This window comes from Penaeus monodon, chromosome 4 (genome assembly GCF_015228065.2).
Source record: "Penaeus monodon isolate SGIC_2016 chromosome 4, NSTDA_Pmon_1, whole genome shotgun sequence".
Lineage (NCBI taxonomy): Eukaryota > Metazoa > Arthropoda > Malacostraca > Decapoda > Penaeidae > Penaeus > Penaeus monodon.
In genome coordinates, this window is record NC_051389.1 from 16,561,727 (window position 1) to 16,583,678 (window position 21,952).

Below are 21,952 nucleotides of genomic sequence, written 5' to 3' on the forward strand. Positions count from 1 at the left end.
CACACACACACACACACACACACATATATATATATATATATATATATATATATATATATATATATATATATATATATTTTTTTTTTTTTTTTTTTTTTTTTTTTTTTTTTTTTTTTTTATGTATATGTTTCCTATGCCATTTATATTTTACATTTACTTTAATTTTTACACTATTTCTTGAGTTTGCTCTCTTGAATTTGTTTATTTGTTGTCTTCTTTTATTTCCATTATTTCACTTTTGTTTTGTTTTCTTTTCCCCTTTGGTTCCCCCCCCGTCCGCCGAGCAGCCACAGATTCGGACTCGCTCAGTATCTCGAAAAATGTCGAATCGAAGTCGTCCTCGATGGCAGCCACGTCCTCGTCCCATGTTTCGAAGTCGGTCTCTTCCTCGCACGTGTCCTCCTCTTCTTCTACCTCGATGGTCAAGGAACAGCGCTCGTCCTCGTCCTCGAAGAAGGTGTCGAGTACGGAGGAGAGCTTCAGCGTCTCCGGACAGAGCTCGCGCGACTACCGAAGCAGCAGCAGCAGCAGGAAGGAATCCTCGGAGAGCAAGAGCATGTCGCAGCAGAAGAAGAGCGTGTCGCAGGAAGTGAAGATGGTGAAACAGAGCGAGAGTCGGCAGAAGTTGTCGTCCATGGAGAGTCAGCAGATGACAGAGCAGCAGATGATAGAGCAGCAGCATCTGCAGCAGGGGCGTGAGAGCCAGGTCGCTTCGATAGAGCACCAGCGCGGACAGGACCTGAGCGTCTCAGAAAGACTCGCCTCGAAGGAGCAGCAACAACAGGTATCCCTCTCGAGTCAGGAGTCATCTTCGGTGAGCCAACAGATGTCATCCATGAGCCAGAAAATGTCGTCTACCAGCGAAAGGGTTTCGCAGACGTCATCAACGAGCCACCAGATGTCGTCCTCGTCTAGCGAACAGGTGTCACAGTCGAGCCAAGAGTTCTCCCCGCGAGACAGCACATCTCGTCGAGCGAGCAGAACATCTCGCAGAGCCTCCAGGTCTCCCACAGCGAGGAGACGTCGAGGCGGGAAGCGACGATGGCCAGCCAGCAGATTAGCTCAGGTAACACGCGCATGTCCAGGTGGGCGGCGGCGCCACCGCACGCCGCCAGGTAACCGGGAGGTCGTGTCACGCTGTTCTTACTCATCACCCGCTTGTATTACCTGCTTAACTACATGTTCTGTGTGAGTGTGTGCTTGCATTGTCATCATTACTTGACAACATGTGCTTGTTTGTTGTTCATTTGTGTGTGACTGTTTTTTAGTGTGCGTGTCTGTGTGTGGGCATGCGTGCGTGCGTTCGTGCGCGCGCGTGCATGTGTGTGTGTGTGTGCGTATACTTGTTACGCAATAAATTGTTTGTCTGGTGTGTAATGTGTTTATACAAGAATTTGCGTGTTTTAAAATGTATTGTGGGTATAATGCTATGTGTATGCGTGTATGCGATTGCGTTATCTGTATGTACCTATGCGTTTATTTCCTTACTTTTCATTGAATCAGCCAACCACTCTATATTTCACCCTTTGTCTAGCAATCAATAATTCTACATACCATTTTAGCTAGCGACATATACACATATCTGTCTACCTGCCTACCTACCTAATAATCTATCCATCTACCCGTCGGTGTATTCAACCTATCCATCTATGTATACTTATGTTTATACATTACTCACTAATTTACCCATCAAATCATCTCTCTCTCTCTCTCTCTCTCTCTCTCTCTCTCTCTCTCTCTCTCTCTCTCTCTCTCTCTCTCTCTCTCTCTCTCTCTCTCTCTCTCTCTCTCTCTCTCTCTCTCTCTCTCTCTCTCTCTCTCTCTCTCTCTCTCTCTCTCTCTCTCTCTCTCTCTCTCTCTCTCTCTCTCTCTCTTTATCCTTCTCCCTCTCTCTCTCTCTTCTGCCTACTTACTAACGTACTTACCTACCACCCAACCAACGTACCTACCTACCTACACACCCACCCACCCGCCCACCCCACCCATCCATTAACCTGTTCATCTGTTCAATCGCTTTTCAGAGTCGCGCGTCACTGCCGGCCAACACGTGGTCGACGGAACGGTGACTAGAAATCGCCAGGACGTTTCCAGCCTCCAGTTAGGCAAAGATGATTACTTCGGTGAGAGAGAGGAGACTAAATACTGTTACTTTGTTGTTTGTCTTTTGCTTTTATTGTTTTTTGTCTTTTTTATTTATTTTTTATTGTCTTTTGTTTTATTGTTAGATTTTTTTCTTTATTCTCATTCTTAAAATTTACTATTTATGTTTTCTATGGTTTTCAAGTTTTTTTTCTTATTTTTTATTTTTTTAATTAATTTTTTTCAACCGACTTTCTTTTTTTTTATTTCTTAACTTTCTTTGCTCCTCATCTTTTTTCTTTATTCTTTGTTTTCCCTCATACATAGTCCTTCTTTTTCTTTAAAATTCTTCTTTATTTTATTTTTTTTTATTCTTCATCTTTCTTCTTACTAACTTTTTAATTCTAGGTTCTTCATCATCTTCCAGAATGCACAAAAAGTAACTTAACCCTTTCTGCTTTCGACAGGAAAAAGCACAGAGAAAGTAGAATACATGACCGTCTCAGGCCATGCCCTGACATCAGGCAGAAGAGCAGACAACCTCAAACTCCAAGGCGATCTCTACTACCCCGAGAAAACCTCCCCGGGCAAGGGAGACCGAGCAGACGTCAGAAGACCCACAGACAATTTGAGAACCGAAGGAGACTTCACCGGGAAAGAGAAGACCTCCCCGGGCAAGGGAGACCGAGCAGACGTCAAGAGACCCTCAGATAACTTAAGACCAGAAGGAGACTTCATCGCTCCGGACAAGACCTCACCGGGCGTTGGCGACCGCGCGGCCGTCAGGAGACCACAGGACAACCTAGCTCCGTCTGGCGATTTCGAGGGTAAGTGCTTTTCAAACTTATATACACGCCGGTTTTGACGCTGAGACGAGTAACAGTACATTATTTACATATCTCTTTGTGTGGTATTATGAAAACACGCGCGCACACACACACACACACACACACACACACACACACACACACACACACACACACACACACACACACACACACACACACACACACACACACACACACACACACAGTCATTTCATCTTCGGTATCATTCTTTAACAACAGTTCTCATTCTTTCCACAGGTGTCAGCACAAGTAAAGACCAATACATTGTTGTCCAGGGAGATCGAGCCGATGTAAAGCGCTACCAAGATTCTCTGAAAGTCGACGGGGAGTTTACCAGTGTCACTTCCAGCAAAGAGTCTTTCCAGAAGCACGAATCCATCTCACACTCGGAGCGTGTTGTGCACCAGGACAACATTAGACTTGAGGGTGAAATGGAAACGATGAAAACGTCCTCGCAAAGTGAGTACTTTGAGAGAGCAGGTGACAGGCCCAAGTTACAAAGGAAGAAGACCTGGACAAAACTGGAGGGAGAAATGTATATGAACAGGTCCAGCGATGAATACCAGTCCTATCAACAGACTGAGAGAAGTCAGGTTATCAGGCATGAAGATAACCTTAAGATGGAAGGTGTTATGGAAGGACTTACTAAGGATACTTCACCATTGAAGGGTGAAAGAGCACCAGCCAAGCGACATCCTGACAACCTGAAGCTGGAAGGAAACTTTGAAGGAAAGTCACCAGAAGGTGCTCCTTTGGGAGAGAGAGCACCAATGAAGAAATATCCTGACAATCTGAAGCTTGAAGGTGACTTTGAAGGGAAACCTCAGGATGGAATACCTATGGGTGACAGGGCTCCAATGAAGCGATATCCAGATAACTTAAAGCTATCTGGTGATTTTGAAGGTCGCCCAGAAGAGGGAGCTCCTATTGGCCAAAGAGAAGCCATCCAAAGGTATCCTGATAATCTCAGGATGGAGGGTGAATTCACAGGACGTTCACGAAGCCGGAGTCCTGTCAAGGGTGAGCGGTCCATGATCAAACGTCATCCTGATAATCTAAAAATGGAAGGGACCTTCGAAGGCATGGAACGAAGTAAAAGCCCAACAAAAGGAGACCGAGCACCAACTAAGAAGCATCCTGACAACCTTAAGGTCGAGGGAGATTTTCTCGGGAAGTCGCCTGAAGCTGCTCCCAAGGGTGAGCGAGCAGCAATCAAAAAGCATCCGGATAATCTAAAAATTGAAGGAGACTTTGAACCAAAACCCAGAGGTCGAAGCCCAACAAAGGGTGAAAGGGCCAAAACTAAGAAACATCCTGATAACTTAAAGGTGGAAGGAGATTTTGAAGGAAAACCAAGGGAAGCAGCACCTAAAGGAGACAGGGCAGCTATAAAAAAGCATGAAGATAACCTGAAGATGGAAGGCACACACACAATGAGGGAGAGGAGCAAGAGCCCGGTCAAGGGGGAGAGAGCTCCAATCAAAAAGCATCCTGACAACTTGAAACTTCAAGGAGACTTCGAAGGGAAGCCTCATGATGAAGCTCCACTTCGAGGTGAGAGGGCCAAAGTCATTCGACATGCAGACCAATTGCACATGGAAGGAGATTTCAATATGGAGAAAAAGGAACAGGTAACATTCAAGGGGGAGAGAGTTGAAATTACAAGGCATGAAGATAATTTGAGGATGGAAGGAAGCTTTACAGGAAAAGAAACTGAATATCAGCAGTTCAAGGGAGAAAGAAGTAAAGTTGTAAGACATGAGGATAATCTGCGAATGCAAGGAGACTTTATTGGCAAGGAGTATGAAGAAGTAACTATTGGAGAACGAGCACCAGTTAAAAGACACCCAGACAATTTGCGAATGGAAGGAGACTTCCAAGCTCCAAAACCAGGTGAAGCTCCAAGAGGGGAAAGAGCCCCTGTTAAGCGCCACCCTGACAACCTAAAGATGACTGGAGACTTCCAAGGAAAAGAAGAAGATTACAGAATTGTACGCGGAGAAAGAGTAGAGGTTGTCCGGCGTGAGGATAACTTGCGCATGGAAGGAGAATTCATAGGTAAGGAGTATGAGGAAGTTATTGTAGGTGAAAGAGCCCCAGTAAAAAGACACCCAGACAATCTTCGAATGGATGGAGACTTTTATGCCCCTGGTCCTGAGGATGCTCCACGTGGAGAAAGAGCTCCTGTTAAGAAACATCCTGACAACCTTAAGCTCGGTGGAGATTTCCAAGGAAAGCCTCGTGAAGATGCTCCATATGCTGAAAGAGCTCCAGTGAAGAAACACCCGGACAATCTTCGAATGGATGGAGACTTCTATGCCCCAACTCCTGAAGATGCTCCTCGTGGTGAGAGGGCCCCAATAAAACGTCATCCAGATAACCTTGCGCATGACTGGAGATTTTATTGGTAAGGAAGAAGAGTACATTACCAGGCGAGGAGAAAGAGTTGAAGTTGTGCGTCGCGAGGACAATCTTCGTATGGAGGGAGAATTTATTGGCAAAGAATACGAACAAGTCACAGTTGGAGAAAGGGCTCCAATCAAGAAGCATCCTGACAACCTAAAGATGGTTGGTGACTTTGAAGGAAAGCCTCGTGAAGATGCTCCTTATGCTGAGAGAGCTCCAGTTAAGAAACACCCAGACAATCTTCGAATGGATGGAGCCTTTTATGCTCCTACACCTGAAGATGCTCCTCGAGGCGAAAGAGCGCCTGTAAAACGTCATCCAGATAATCTACGCATGACTGGAGACTTTATTGGCAAGGAAGAAAAAAGCCCCGGGGGTACAGAAGCATCTGACAACTCAAAATTGGGGTAGGAAAAACCCTTTGAAAGGAAAGCCTCGTGAAGATGCTCAATAAGTGGCTGAAGGGAGACCCGCCAGTAAGAAACACCCAGACAACTCGTTGGGGACTTCTATGCCCTACCGAAGTGCCCTCGTGGTGAAAGCCCGTAAAAACTCACAATCTAGAATGTGGAGACTTTGAAGGAAGAAGATCCCAACGTGAGAGTTAGTTTAAAACGAGGAAACTTCGATGGAGGAGATTTATGGCAAGAGATGCACTAGGGAAAGGCCCTGTAAAAACATCCTGACAACTAAAGGTGGGACTTAAGGAAAGCCTCGTGAAGATGCTCCTATGCTGAAAGAGCTCCGTCAAGAAAACCCAGACAATCTTCGATGGATGGAGATTCTATGCTCCCACCGAAGATGCTCCAGGGGAAAGAGCCCTGTAAAAACATCCTGAAACCTGCAGGAGGAGACTTCATGGAAGGAAGAGTACTATGCGGAGAGCAGTAGAAACAAGACAATCTCCGATGGAGGGATTTAGTTACCAGAAGGTCCTGTGGGAAAGGGCTCCAGTCAAGAAACATCCTGAAATCTAGAGGTTGGAGATTGAAGGAAACCGTGAAGAGCTCCATATGCCAAGAGCCAGTAAGAAACACCAGACAACTTCGAATGGATGGGACTTCTATGCTCCTCCCAGAAGATGCACCCGGGTGAAGAGCCCTGTAAAACTTCAACAATAACTTAAGAACCGGAGATTCCTAGCAAGAAGAAGAAACACAATACGAGGAGAGGCTACTGAAGTGTCGAGGATGAAGACAATCTTCGATGAGGAGATTATGGAAAGAGAGAGTTACATTGGAGAGGGGAGTAGAAGTTCTGGACAATCTAATGGTGGAGATTTAAGGAAGGGAAGAGCTCATAGGAAAGGCTCAGTCAAGAAACACCGAAACTTGATGGTGGAGATTTAAGACCGGAGAGCTCCTTGAAAGGCCCATCAAGAACACCGACAATCTTAATGGTGGGACTTGAAAGAAAGCCCGTGAAGAGCCCAATATCAGAAAAGCTCCAGTCAAGAAAAACCAGAAACCATAGCGAAGGCGATGGAAGACTTACTAGACAATCCGTATGGAGGATGCTCCTGATCAGGTTGAAGGGCTCCAGTCAAGAAGCATCCTGACAATCTTAAAATGGTTGGAGACTTTGAAGGAAAGCCTCGTGAAGATGCTCCATATGCTGAAAGAGCTCCAGTCAAGAAACACCCAGACAACCTCGAATGGATGGAGATTTCTATGCTCCCACCCCAGAAGATGCTCCACGTGGTGAAAGAGCTCCTGTCAAGAAACATCCTGACAACCTTAAGATGGTTGGAGACTTTGAAGGAAAGCCTCGTGAAGATGCTCCATATGCAGAGAGAGCTCCAGTCAAGAAACACCCAGACAACCTGCGAATGGATGGAGACTTCTATGCTCCTACTCCAGAAGATGCTCCTCGTGGTGAAAGGGCTCCAGTCAAGAAGCATCCTGACAATCTTAAGATGGTTGGAGATTTGAAGGAAAGCCTCGTGAAGATGCTCCAATGCTCAGAGAGTCCAGTTAAGAAACATCCTGATAACCTCAGAATGGATGGAGACTTTTATGCTCCTACCCCAGAAGATGCTCCTCGAGGTGAAAGAGCTCCTGTCAAGAAGCATCCTGACAATCTTAAGATGGTTGGAGACTTTGAAGGAAAACCACGTGAAGATGCACCATATGCAGAAAGAGCTCCAGTCAAGAAACACCCGGACAATCTTCGAATGGATGGAGACTTCTATGCTCCAACTCCTGGAGATGCTCCTCGTGGTGAAAGAGCCCAATCAAAAACATCCTGACAATCTTAGATGGTTGGAGACTTTGAAGGAAAGCCTCGTGAAGATGCTCCATATGCAGAGAGAGCTCCAGTCAAGAAACACCCAGACAACCTGCGAATGGATGGAGACTTCTATGCTCCTACTCCAGAAGATGCTCCTCGAGGTGAAAGAGCTCCAGTCAAGAAGCATCCTGACAATCTTAAGATGGTTGGAGACTTTGAAGGAAAGCCTCGTGAAGATGCTCCATATGCTCAGAGAGCTCCAGTCAAGAAACATCCTGACAACCTTCGAATGGATGGAGACTTCTATGCTCCTACCCCAGAAGATGCTCCTCGAGGTGAGAGAGCTCCTGTCAAGAAGCATCCTGACAATCTACAGAATGGTTGGAGGACTTTGAAGGAAAGCCTCGTGAAGATGCTCCTTATGCAGAGAGAGCTCCAGTCAAGAAACATCCTGACAACCTCCGAATGGATGGAGATTCTATGCTCCAAACCGAGATGCTCTCGTAGGTGAAAGAGCCCTTCAAGAAACATCCTGATAACTTAGATGGTTGGAGACTTCGAAGGAAAGCCTCGTGAAGATGCTCCATATGCAGAGAGAGCTCCAGTCAAGAAACACCCAGATAATCTTCGCATGGATGGAGACTTCTATGCTCCAACACCAGAAGATGCTCCTCGGGTGAAGAGCCCTGTCAAGAAGCATCCTGACAATCTTAAGATGTGGAGACTTCTGAAGGAAAGCCTCGTGAAGAGTCCATAGCTGAGAGCTCCGTAAGAAACACGAACCTTCGCATGGATGGAGACTTCTATGCTCCTACTCAGAAGGTGCTCCTCGAGGTGAGAGAGCTCCTGTTAAGAAACATCCTGACAATCTTAAGATGGTTGGAGACTTTGAAGGAAAGCCTCGTGAAGATGCTCCATATGCAGAGAGAGCTCCAGTCAAGAAACACCCAGACAACCTTCGAATGGATGGAGACTTCTATGCTCCTACCCCAGAAGATGCTCCTCGAGGTGAAAGAGCTCCTGTCAAGAAGCATCCTGACAATCTTAAGATGGTTGGAGACTTTGAAGGAAAGCCTCGTGAAGATGCTCCATATGCAGAGAGAGCTCCAGTCAAGAAACACCCAGATAATCTTCGCATGGATGGGGACTTCTATGCTCCAACTCCTGGAGATGCTCCTCGTGGTGAAAGGGCTCCAATCAAGAAACATCCTGACAATCTAAGAATGGTCGGGGACTTTGAAGGAAAGCCTCGTGAAGATGCTCCTTATGCAGAGAGAGCTCCTGTCAAGAAACATCCTGACAATCTTAGAATGGTTGGAGACTTTGAAGGAAAGCCTCGTGAAGATGCTCCATATGCAGAGAGGGCTCCAGTTAAGAGACATCCAGACAATCTTCGAATGGATGGTGATTTCTATGCTCCAACTCCTGGAGATGCTCCTCGTGGTGAAAGGGCCCCAATCAAGAAACATCCTGACAATCTCAGAATGGTTGGAGACTTTGAAGGAAAGCCTCGTGAAGATGCTCCATATGCTGAAAGAGCTCCAGTTAAAAAACACCCAGACAACCTCCGAATGGATGGAGACTTCTATGCTCCTACTCCTGGAGATGCTCCTCGTGGTGAAAGGGCTCCAATCAAGAAACATCCTGACAATCTTAAGATGGTTGGAGACTTTGAAGGAAAACCACGTGAAGATGCTCCATATGCTGAAAGAGCTCCAGTTAAAAAACACCCAGACAACCTTCGAATGGATGGAGACTTCTATGCACCATCCCCTGAAGATGCTCCTCGAGGTGAAAGAGCACCTGTAAAACGCCATCCAGATAACCTACGCATGACTGGAGACTTCATTGGTAAAGAAGAAGAGTATACTATCAAGCGAGGAGAGAGAGTAGAAGTTGTTCGCCGAGAAGATAACCTACGTATGGAGGGAGAATTCATTGGAAAGGAATATGAGCAAGTCACAGTAGGAGAAAGAGCACCCATCAAGAAACATCCTGACAATCTTAAAATGGTTGGGGACTTTGAAGGAAAGCCTCGTGAAGAAGCTCCTTATGCAGAGAGAGCCCCAGTTAAAAAACACCCAGACAATCTTCGAATGGATGGAGACTTCTATGCTCCTACTCCTGGAGATGCTCCTCGTGGTGAGAGAGCTCCAATCAAGAAACATCCTGACAATCTCAGAATGGTTGGAGACTTTGAAGGAAAGCCTCGTGAAGATGCTCCATATGCAGAGAGAGCTCCAGTCAAGAAACATCCTGACAACCTTCGAATGGATGGAGATTTCTATGCACCATCCCATGAGGATGCTCCACGTGGTGAAAGGGCTCCAGTCAAGAAGCATCCTGACAATCTCAGAATGGTTGGAGACTTCGAAGGAAAGCCACGTGAAGATGCTCCATATGCAGAGAGAGCTCCAGTCAAGAAACACCCAGACAATCTTCGTATGGATGGAGACTTCTATGCTCCAACTCCTGGAGATGCTCCTCGTGGTGAAAGGGCTCCAATTAAAAAGCATCCTGACAATCTCAGAATGGTTGGAGACTTTGAAGGAAAGCCTCGTGAAGATGCTCCATATGCAGAGAGAGCTCCAGTCAAGAAACATCCTGACAATCTTCGAATGGATGGAGACTTCTATGCTCCTACTCCTGGAGATGCTCCTCGTGGTGAGAGAGCTCCAATCAAGAAACATCCTGACAATCTCAGAATGGTTGGAGACTTTGAAGGAAAGCCTCGTGAAGATGCTCCATATGCTGAGAGGGCACCAGTCAAGAAACACCCAGACAATCTTCGAATGGATGGAGATTTCTATGCTCCAACACCAGAAGATGCACCACGTGGTGAGAGAGCACCAGTGAAACGTCATCCTGATAACTTACAAATGACTGGTGAGTTTATTGGCAAGGAAGAGGAATTTATCTTCAAGCGGGGAGAGAGGGTTGATGTTGTTAGCCGAGAAGACAATCTGCGGATGGAAGGAGAATTTATTGGCAAAGAACATGAACAAGTCACCGTGGGAGAGAGGGCTCCAGTGAGGAGACATCCTGACAACCTTCGAATGGATGGCGACTTCTATGCTCCAATCCCAGAAGATGCACCAAAAGGTGAAAGAGCACCTGTAAAACGTCATCCAGACAACCTACGCATGACTGGGAAATTTGAAGGAAAGGAAGAAGAACACGTTTTTACTCGAGGTGAAAGAGCAGAAATTGTGCGTAGAGAAGACAACCTTCATATGGTAGGAGAATTTATTGGCAAAGAATATGAAGAGGTTAAAATTGGTGAAAGGGTATCTGTAAAGAAACATGAAGATAATCTTAGAATGGATGGACAATTCTATGCTCCGACCCCAGAAGATGCTCCGCGTGGTGAAAGGGCTCCAATCAAGAAACATCCTGACAACCTCAGAATGGTTGGAGACTTTGAAGGAAAGCCTCGTGAAGATGCTCCATATGCAGAGAGAGCTCCAGTCAAGAAACATCCTGACAATCTTCGAATGGATGGAGACTTTTATGCTCCTTCTCCTGGAGATGCTCCTCGTGGTGAAAGGGCTCCAATCAAGAAACATCCTGACAATCTCAGAATGGTTGGAGACTTCGAAGGAAAGCCACGTGAAGATGCTCCATATGCAGAGAGAGCTCCAGTCAAGAAACATCCTGACAACCTTCGAATGGATGGAGATTTCTATGCACCATCCCATGAGGGTGCTCCACGTGGTGAAAGGGCTCCAGTCAAGAAGCATCCTGACAACCTTAGAATGGTTGGAGACTTTGAGGGAAAGCCTCGTGAAGATGCTCCATATGCAGAGAGAGCTCCAGTTAAGAAACATCCTGATAATCTTCGAATGGATGGGGACTTCTATGCTCCAACTCCTGGAGATGCTCCTCGAGGTGAAAGAGCTCCAGTCAAGAAACATCCTGACAACCTTAGAATGGTTGGAGACTTTGAAGGAAAGCCTCGTGAAGATGCTCCATATGCAGAGAGAGCTCCAGTCAAGAAACACCCAGACAATCTTCGAATGGATGGGGACTTCTATGCTCCATCACCTGATGATATTCCTCGTGGAGAAAGAGCTCCAGTCAAGAAACATCCTGACAATCTCAGGCCAGAAGGAGATTTCATGGGACGGCCAAGGGATCAACAGCCTCTTATTGGTGATAGAGCCCATATTAGGAAGGTAGAAGATAATCTGCACATTGAAGGTGAATGGATTGGCCAATCAAGTACACACTATGATTATCCAGTTGTAAGTGGAGTGCGTCAGGAGGTGTACAGGCACACAGACAATTTAAAACAAGAAGGGGAGTTCACTGGTAAAACACATTTCACTGATGACTACCAGCTTCATCAGGTACAGCGCTCTCAAGCAGTTAAGCACAAAGACAATCTGACTATTGAAGGAAAATATCACCTTGAGACATTGCAAAAGGATGCATACAAGATCCATAAAGGTGTTCGAGCTGAAATAAAGAAACACAGTGATAATCTCCACCTTGAAGGAGATTTTACTGGACGTCCAAATGAGTTAGCACCTCTTAAGGGAGATCGAGCATCCATTGTGCGCCATCCTGATCACCTTAAACCTGTTGGAGAATTTGAGGGAAAGCCCACAGAAGAAGCACCGCGAGGAGAACGTGCCCCTGTCAAGAAACATCCAGATAATCTTAAGATGGAGGGTACCTTTGAAGGAAAACCACTCGAAGAGAGTCCGCTGAGGGGAGAGCGAGCTACCATCAAGAAACACGAAGATTCTCTGAAGATGGAAGGCAGCTTTGAGGGTCGACATGTATCTGCAGTTAAACGAGGTGAGCGTGCAGAAGTTCAGAAACACACCGACAACTTGAAAATGGAAGGTGACATGACATTCATTCGTGAAGAAGCTGCTACAAGAGGAGAGAGGGCAGAGATCAGCAGGCATGCAGACAACTTAAAGATGGAAGGAGATTTAGAAATAACAAAGAAAACATTTGCTACTAAAGGAGAAAGAGCCACAACTCAAAAGTATGAGGATACCTTGAAAATGGAGGGAGACATGCTGATCACTAAGAAGGAAATGGTGACTAAAGGAGAGAGAGCAGAGATAAAGAAACACAAAGACAGCCTTAAAATCGATGGAGAATTCGAAGGAAAGAAAAAGTCTGCAGTCCTGCGAGGAGAACGGGCAGAAGTAAAGAAACACAAGGACAATCTAAAAATGGAGGGTGATATGAATATTGAAAAGAGAACTTCTGTAGTCAAGGGTGAACGAGCAACTATCAAAAGGCATGAAGATTCATTAAAGCTTGAGGGTGACATGACCTTTACAAAAGAAGAGAGCATTGGAAGGGGAGAAAGAGCACATATCAAGAAGCATGAAGATACATTGAAAATGGAAGGATCATTTGAAGGACGAAGGAAATCTGCTGCAGCTGCCAAGGGTGAAAGGGCAGATGTGAAGAAGCCCAAGGATAACCTGAAGACAGAGGGTGAGTTTAGAACCACTCGGAAGTCTGCTGTGACTAAAGGTGAGCGTGCAGAGATAAAGAAACATGAAGACAATTTGAAGATGGAAGGAAAGCTTGAGATAACGAAGGAAACCTCGTCGGTTGTGAAAGGTGAAAGAGCTGAGATAAAGAAGCATGAAGACTCTCTGAAAATGGAAGGTTCTTTCGAAGGAAGGAGAAAGAGTGCAGCAACCTTCAAAGGAGAACGAGTTGAAATCCGAAAACACGAAGATCACCTGAAAATGGAAGGGACTTTTGAAGGATTCCAGAGGACAAGTACACCTACTAAAGATGGCGTGAAAAGAAATGAAACTTTCAAAGTAAAGGGTGAAAGAGCACAAGTCAAGAAACATGAAGACAACCTGAAGATGGAAGGAGAGTTCTATGCACAATCTCCGAACATTAGCCCTATTAAAGGAGACCGAGCAGATGTGAAAAAGCCAAAAGATAACTTGAGTGTGACGGGGCCCTTCGAAGGCAGACCTAAAGAAGGACCTGGAGTTGGAGAACGACCACCGCCATACAAATATGATGATAATCTCAAAATGGAGGGTGACTTCGAAGGCAGGAGGAGAGGATCACCTGGAAAGGGTGAACGTCTTCCTCAGAAGAGACATCCTGACAATCTCAAAATGGAAGGGAGTATGGATGGACGTACAAAAGAAAGCCCTGGAACAGGGGAAAGACTTCCTCAGAAGCGGTACCCAGATAACCTTAAGCTAGACGGAAGCTTTGAGGGTAAAACCAAAGAAAGCCCAGGTGCTGGTGAAAGACTGCCACAGAAAAGATACCCTGATAACCTCAAGGTCGAAGGTGACTTTGCAGGCCGTCCCAAAGGTAGTCCAGGAGCAGGTGAACGGCTACCTCAGAAGCGCTATCCCGACAACCTGAAGATGGAGGGAGACTTTGAAGGTCGGCGACGATCGTCTCCAGGCAAAGGAGACAGAGTCTCACCCACGAAATATGAAGACAGTCTGAAACTCGAAGGAGAGTTTACAGGATCCAGAAGAGAGAGTGCTGTTGTCAATGGAAAGGCAGAGGTTCAGCATTCACAAGTTAGTGCAGCTGGAAGTAGTGGTAAGATCCGACGTGACACTGTAGTGCTGAAATCTGGAGAATCCATGGCAACTAAATTAGCATCGGAATCTGTAACCTCCAGGACAGAAGAATCATCCTCAGTTCAGAAGTCCAGTTCTGCAAAGAGTGACACAAGCACCAACAAAGATGTGAGGACAGTCGAGTCATACACAGCTGATGGACGTAAAGTCACCCGAGTTATAACCAAAGAAAGCCGAGAAACAAAGTCAGCCACCCGTGCCGAGTCCAGGGCTACCAGTGTAAAGTCCACTACTGAAGAACGTAAGATTTCATCTGCTGAGGCCAAGCTTGAAGCTTCTTCGCTGAGTACATCCCATGCCAGAGGGACAAAGGAAAAATCTCCCACACCTGCAACAACGCCTACTGGTCGTGGTCGCCATAACCAGTCCTCTTTCTCCTTAGGTGAGGATTCCAGTAAGATGGAAACAACCACACGTTCTACAGGTATGAAACAGTCCACATCTAAGAGCAACATCAATTTAGGTCTTGAAATCAGCAAAGGAGAATCCACAGCCACAACGCGAGAGATGGCTTCGTCCCTACGACAAGCAGAAGCTCTAGACCTCCGAGGCGGCACCAAGGTAGACGCCTCTTCCTCCTCCTCCACGTCTCACGGCGCCACCCATTCCTCACACGTCGCCGGCAGCAGCCAAGAAGAATTTCGCAAGTGGTCCGCCAACCATCAGCAACAGAGCGAACAGAGGCGAGTGTCCTCCAGCAGCACTGCCACCAACCGCGTAGAGCAGCGAGTGACGAGAGGGCGTGGCAACGCGTCTTCCATCACCTTCCACTCCGAGTACGACCCCTGGAGGGATGCCACCATCACTCGGCGGGGAGAGTGGCAGATCGTGACTCCGTGCCCCGCCTCCCTCCTTGACACCCGTGCCTCGAACTACAGAGCAAAGGAAAGCGCACCCAAACCCAAGGAGCACAAGTTTTACCTCCCCTTAGTTGAGTGAGTGTGAGACTTCCGTAAACAAATGGACTTCATTTGAAAAACCGTTTAATCTATGAAGACAAACCGCCTTACATGGTCCAAGTAAAAGGTCATGTTAGATATTAATGATTCCTTTTATTTTTGCACAGTAATGCTCATTTAACCTGTGATGTTGACTGCCTTAAGACTGATTCTCCAGTGTTTCTACAGTAGGAAATGCTTAAGCTGTGATTACTTCAAAAAGTAAGAAAAAGGGTATACACTTGAAGATTATATGCAGAGCAGCTGTAATATTCTTGTATGTGACATTTCGACGAAGTGCTTTTGAAGTTGTTACATCCCATGCCATTTTTACTTATTTTTATAATCTAGAATAAGTGTAGCATTTTTTTTTTCTCTCAATCAAAACGAACGAAGACAATAGTCTGTGCTTTCTGTACTATTAGTGGGAAACTTTTTAACTCGAAAGGGATAATATACACACACATATTATATACAACATATATAAATATATATTTTTATCACAGTGTTCAACTTTTAACGCAAGAGAAAAACAGAAACAAAGAGTAGTTCTTAGCAGGCGTTCTGTTTGCCTTTGCGTCTCGGGATTTAGGGGACATCTCCTGGGACGTGACAGTAAACAACGCCTTCGGGCCTCTGTCTCCGGCCTGGACCCTTGCCAAGCCCAGGGCAGACGGCTCGGCCCAGGCATGTTGTGACCTGCCGATTCATGCCTTTGGTCCTACCAACCCGTATTTTTTACATCCCCTCCCGTCGCCAAAAGAATGGATATGGGAAGTGTGAAAAGGAGGATAGATATCTAGGCTTATATCTAGATATTTAAGTGCATGTAAAGTAGTCTAAAGAAATATGTCTTTAGTCCAGAAATGAAAGATTTTATTTTTTGTAAATTTCTCCCCTTTTCTCATTGTCTGTTTCCTCATCTCCAGCGATGGGAGGAGTTAGCTATAGTTTCTATATATTTAAAAGAAAGAAATTTGGTGCTTGGTTGTGTATTTTTGTTTTGTTTTAGTACTGTTTTTTAACGATTATAACAGAAATGTAACGATGCATTTTTAAAATGAATTTACCCATTAAAGACAATGTGTGAATTTAAAGTGTTTGGTATACTGATATGAGTATGATTTCTATCAATCAATTTGAATTATTTATTTTCTATTTTATCATTTTTGTTAATAGTATATATATATGCATTTTATTGAATGAATTCAAGGTTTCCACTGCAGTGATAGTCGGAAAACCGAATTATATGTTTGTTGGTGCCATAAGACAGATGAAAACGGGGAGCTCTAACCTCGTTTTCAAATAAGTATATCGATTGTTCACAACACAACGGGCAGAAAAAAGGAAATGAAAAGAAAAGATGAATATCGCCAAAGAAAAAAAAGCGAAAGAATAAAAATGACCCAAGCTTGAGACAAGGCAATAAATTCAAATTTATTGATCCTGTGTCTTCAATAAGACTGGGATAAAATCCGTCCTTATAACACCCCCACCCTACCCCTTACCCACCAACACCCCCGACCACAATCCCACCTACATTAATATCTTCCATCTTGCAAACCACATTATATGTAGCATACACCGTCTTTGTATGTCTTGCTGCACGGTCTCGCTCTCACTTTGCGTGTGTGCACAGATTTTTTTTTGTTTTTTAAATTATTATTATCACAAAGTTTATCATTATTGGTGTTGGCTTAATAAGCTTCACTCACAAAATCTCATTTGTCAAATATTTATACAATTTTGTACACATAATTTTCGTATATTCCAAAACTCACAAATATCCATTTTATTATATCACTATAATATATTTATTAATAAAAAAAAAAAAAAAAAAAAAAAAGGATACCAAGCAAAGCATCCGTGTTGCAGCTTTTTTTTCTTCTCTCTTTCCCCCCCCCCCCATATTTGCTACATCAATGTGAGTTTTGTAACTTGTTCCTAACCCAATTGTCTACTTTTTTCGGTTTCCTTCCCGCCTCTTCAAGTCTTGGGTTTTTAACGATCTTTATATATATATTTGTTTGTTTTTTATTTAATTTACTTGAGTGTTGCTTCTCGCTGCGTTTGCACTGGAGTTGCTTCTTCGTATGTGCTTTATTGTTATCAAGGTGTTTTAGAAAGATAATTTACAAAAAGTATATATAAACTTTTTTTTTTTTCAAAAATGTGATACTACATTTAGCTCGACAAATAAAGTGCTTGCTTATTTCCTATATGGTATGCTTATGTTCCCCTCTTTATTTATTATTTTTTATTATCATTACTGATTTATTTTGCAATGGCAGAAGTTTCCTGATTTATTATTATTATTCTTTTTATCCAGCATGGCAATGTAATTATAAGAATGTGTTGACTGAACTGAAAGGAAAATGGTTCTCAACATATAAACACGTCTGAACTAAACATATGTATTTTTTAATCTGTCATTGTGCTCATAAGGCACATTGAATTTACTTTAAAGCATATTATTTTTCTCTAAGAAAAAAAAAAAATTAACTGACTTGTGTTTTGTAGAAATATTTTGAATACATGGGATTGCCTCTTTCTCTCTTTAACTATCCATCTAAATCTGTGTGTGTGTGTGTGTGTGTGTGTGTGTGTGTGTGTGTGTGTGTGTGTGTGTGTGTGTGTGTGTGTGTGTGTGTGTGTGTGTGTGTGTGTGTGTGTGTGTGCGCGCGCGTGCGTGTGTGCGTGCTTGTCTTCCATTTTCTATGTTTTCAAGAGGCTGTTCATTTATTCATAGATATTACTGAGGAGTAGTAGTATAGTAGTAGTAGTAGTATAGTAGTAGTAGTAGTAGTGGTAGCAGCAGAGCTAATAGTAGTAATAGTAATTGTTGTTGTTGCAGAAGCAACAGCAGCATCAGCAGTAGTAACAGTAACTCTAACAGTACCAGCATCATTAATAGTAGTAGTAATAGTAAAAGTAGTAGTAGTAGTAGTAGTAGTAGTAGTAGTAAAAGTAGTAGTAGTAGTAGTAGTAATAGTAATAGTAGTAATAGCAGTAGGAGTAGTAATAGTAGTAATTGTTGTTGCAGAAGCAACAGCAGCATCAGCAGTAGTAACAGTAACTCTAACAGTACCAGCATCACTAATAGTAGTAGTAATGGTAAAAGTAGTAGTAGTAGTAGTAGTAAAAGTAGTAGTAGTAGTAGTAGAAATAGCAGTAGTAGTAATAGCAGTAGTAGTAGTAATAGTAGTAGTAGTGGTGGTGGTAGTAATAGTAATAGTAGTAATAGCAGTAGTAGTAGGAATAGTAGTACTACTATGAAAGTAGCTGAAGTACCAGCAGCAACAACAGTAGTAGTAACAATAGTAGCAACAGAACTAATAGTTGTAGTAGTAATGATGTGGTGGTAGTAGTAGTAGTAGTAGTAGAAATAATAGTAGAAGTAGTAGAAATAGTAGTAGTAGTAGTAGTAGTAGAAGTAGTAGTAGAAATAGTAGTGGTAGTAGTAGAAATAGTAGTAGTAGTAGTAGTAGTAGTAGTAGTAGTAATAGTAGTAGTAGTAGTGACATGGTAAAAATTGGAATATTTGCAAGGAAATTTTATATTATAAGAGGCTATAACTAAAACACTGAAAATGAGATAATCAGTTACAAAAAAGCATATGATATGTTTAAGGAATACAAAGAAACAAGAGGATATGAAAAAAAAAGAAACTTAAGAAAGCCAAAAAATCAATATGACGGAATAGACAGAAAGCAAAAGCAACAAGAAAGGGTGGAAAATAGAGAGACAGAGAGAAAGAAAAAAAAGGCATGAAATAAGGCAAATGAAAATATATATGGCACAATTGCAACTGCACAAAGCTACACTATATTAGACCTTATAATTAATTAAATTCATAAAAGCATACATTATTAAGGAATATCAAAGACAGAGGATATGAAAAGAAAGAACTTAAATGAAACAGAGAAGAAGAGAAAGAAAGAAGTGGAAAAGAGAGAGAGAGAAGAAAAAGAGAGAGAATGAGAGGAAAGAAGAAAAGAGACGAGAGAGAGCAAGAGAGAGAAGAGAAAGCAGAAGAGAGGGAGAGATGAAGAGAGGGAGAGATGAAGAGAGAGAGAGAATGAAACGAGAGAGAGAGAGAGAGAGAGAGAGAGAGAGAGAGAGAGAGAGAGAGAGAGAGAGAAAGAGGAGAGAGAGAGAGAGAGAGAAGAGAGAGAGAGAGAGAAAGAAAAATAAAGATACCTTATTCTATGTGTCATCCTTAAAACATATTCTCTTATAACAATCTCTCTACATGTGTGATTTCTCTACATGTACTCTCTTTCACTCTGTAAATATACTTCTGTTACACATATACTCTACAAAAGAAAATCATAAGAGAGAATGGAAAAACAAGAGGACGAGGAAATTAAATCAGCAAAAGAGCTAATGAGAAAGATAAATGAAGAGACCACTAAATGCAAGAAGGAAACAGAAACATAGAAAACAACTAAAAAGAAAAATAAAGAGAAAGGAAAATACAAACAAGAAATACAAACAACAAAAAGAAAAGTTTAATTGTTAAGATAGAGAAAAACAGAAGCAAAATAGAATCAAGAAGAGAGAAATATGAACGAAAAGTAAATTATACTAGAAACTGAAAAGAGCAAAAATAGAAATAATATAGAGATCAAAGAGAAAAACTAATGAAAAATAAGATGAATGAGAGAGAGAGAGAGAGAAACATATCTCAGACTCAGCATGAAAAACAAGAAAACATAAAATAACATAAAAGCAAAATCAAATACAAAGACAGAAACAAATGACCAGAGCACAAAATAAAAAAAACTAAGAAAACCTGAAATAATATTACTATATACGTATATAAAAATCACTCATATCGGGAATTAAGAAAATCTGAAAGAATGCAAACTATTTATGATTGCTTAAAATGACTGACATCTAATAACATCATCTGTAAAACTTAGGAAACTGCCTAAATTATTTCAATGGTCTATGTATAGAGGTTAAATGACATAATATATAGTTGATATTACCATAATTACACATATGAAATACACTGCATCCTCATTTCAAATAATGGCTCAGGAGATGGAGACGGGCTCAATGTAGGGGATCACCCTTACCTTGGGCTTCAGCCCTCGCCTCAACTAATTATACAGGGTCTTTTCTTCTCCTCCTTTCCTTTTCCTTCTCTTCATCATCCTCTTCTGTCCATTTCCCAAGGTGTGAGAGCCGTGTTGAAAGGATGAAAGGCTGGCTTTGTGTCAATTATGAACAGCCTTCGGAAGCCATGGGCACGGTACTCCCGTGGTTAATCCCCTAGCCCTTATCCCTATGGGGATCCTGAAGGGCAGACTTTTTCCTCTTCCCATTTATTTGAAACTCACCATGGCCAATAATGAAGATTTTTACCCTTATTAGGGGCATTAAGGCTTGCCTCTTGCCCCTCACCAGACAATCTAAATGTTCCACTTCCTCTTCTCCAACACCAACCTCTCCCTGTAATGCTCGGACATCTATTCTCTCTTCTTCACATAAGAAAACCTTTGTTTCTCAGACCTTCTCATCCAGCTGCCCTCCAGAAACTCTTGGACATCCAGATATTCCGAAACATGACCCAAGAGATTATTCCACTTCCTCATCCACCCTCTAATTCTATTCCTATTTGCTCTACATTCAAATTATTAGCCAATATCCATCCTCCTCCTCCTCAAATTCCTCCCTACCCCTCTTCTTTCCCACTCACCCAAAAGACACCCATCCTCTCTTATGTCACAACAATGTCCTATGGATCCCTCCCCTCCTGACATTCATCCAGATACTTCACCACCTTCCCGGTTCCTTATCTCATCCTCTGGATTCTTCTCCTAATTCTATAACTATCATTTCTTACTGTATTACCCTTTGATTGTTTCATAATAGCTCTTTTGTAGTTTTCTTCATAAGTGTTACTCTCCTTTCTTCAGACACACTTTCCATCGGCCTACACCTTGAAACCTATCACCTTTTACAAATCCCCACCATATACCATTTGCTCCCCCTCTATATCCTATTCTATTCTACAGCATTCTACAACCTTTGACACCTATCACATCTTATCCTGATCCTTAAATAATTTCCACCCTTTATGCCACAATGCTTTACCATAGTGCTATATGACCTTTGATGTCTAGCACATTTATTTCTTCTAACCATTAACCATTAATCATTCATTGTCAGGGTAGATTAAGCATTATTTTACCTCATTTGTTTGTTCCATATTAAAAATGATACTAGAATAATAATATTTAAAGAAATCTATAGACTCCTGAAAGTACATTATGGAATTTTACTATTTTTGTTCTGTCTTTCTTTTTCTGTGCATGTGCATGTGTGTTCATCTCTCCCTCTTTTTTCTTTTGTTGCCATTACTTTCTTGCAAAGGAAATATAATATTCAATTAATATATATTTTCATTTTATTTCTCTTAAAAAAGAGAAAATACATAAGAAAAAAAATAATAATAATAATAATAACAATAAACAACATAGTACAAAAAAATAGTAATAAAAAAGAATTTTCTCTTCACCATCAAAATTCATGACCTAGACCTCCCACCCCTTTCCTCACTATCGACAGTGTCTGCGGCCTTTGTTCTTGTTAGGCCGCTCCAACCTCGCCTTAAGCTTGGCCCGCACCTTGGCCTGCTTCTTCTTCTGTTCTCGTGCTAAGGTCTTCTCCTTTTGCTGCATCAGCCGGCTTTTCTGCTGGGCACGGAAGGCTGTCCGTTTAATTGACTTGTTCAAGTCCTTCTGGCTGTATACCCCAAGTTCGAGTAGCCTCTCTTGGGGCGTGCTTTCATCCTCTGGGGGGTGACTACTGTCATTGTCTTCAGATTCTTTGGCTCCACATG

The 21,952-nt window shown here is 42.8% G+C and overlaps 2 protein-coding genes across 2 annotated transcripts in view; one reads left to right on the top strand and one right to left on the bottom strand.

Annotated features, from left to right (window-relative positions):
• Positions 1-17,315, top strand: part of LOC119572481 — a 65,005-nt gene extending 47,690 nt beyond the window's left edge. Inside the window, 13 exon segments of the mRNA XM_037919589.1 lie at positions 288-1,115; positions 2,022-2,120; positions 2,547-2,906; positions 3,165-5,308; positions 5,310-5,740; positions 6,074-6,203; positions 6,311-6,436; positions 6,637-6,782; positions 6,868-6,980; positions 6,983-7,215; positions 7,300-7,936; positions 8,105-8,228; positions 8,386-17,315. Of these exon segments, the coding sequence (XP_037775517.1) occupies positions 288-1,115; positions 2,022-2,120; positions 2,547-2,906; positions 3,165-5,308; positions 5,310-5,740; positions 6,074-6,203; positions 6,311-6,436; positions 6,637-6,782; positions 6,868-6,980; positions 6,983-7,215; positions 7,300-7,936; positions 8,105-8,228; positions 8,386-15,100 (12,086 nt within the window). The 3' untranslated portion in view covers positions 15,101-17,315.
• A 4,190-nt stretch (positions 17,316-21,505) lies between these two features.
• Positions 21,506-21,952, bottom strand: part of LOC119570516 (ribosomal RNA-processing protein 17-like) — a gene marked incomplete in the record, with an annotated part of 5,681 nt that continues 5,234 nt past the window's right edge. The window contains 1 exon segment of the mRNA XM_037918221.1: positions 21,506-21,952. Within this exon segment, the coding sequence (XP_037774149.1) occupies positions 21,669-21,952 (284 nt within the window).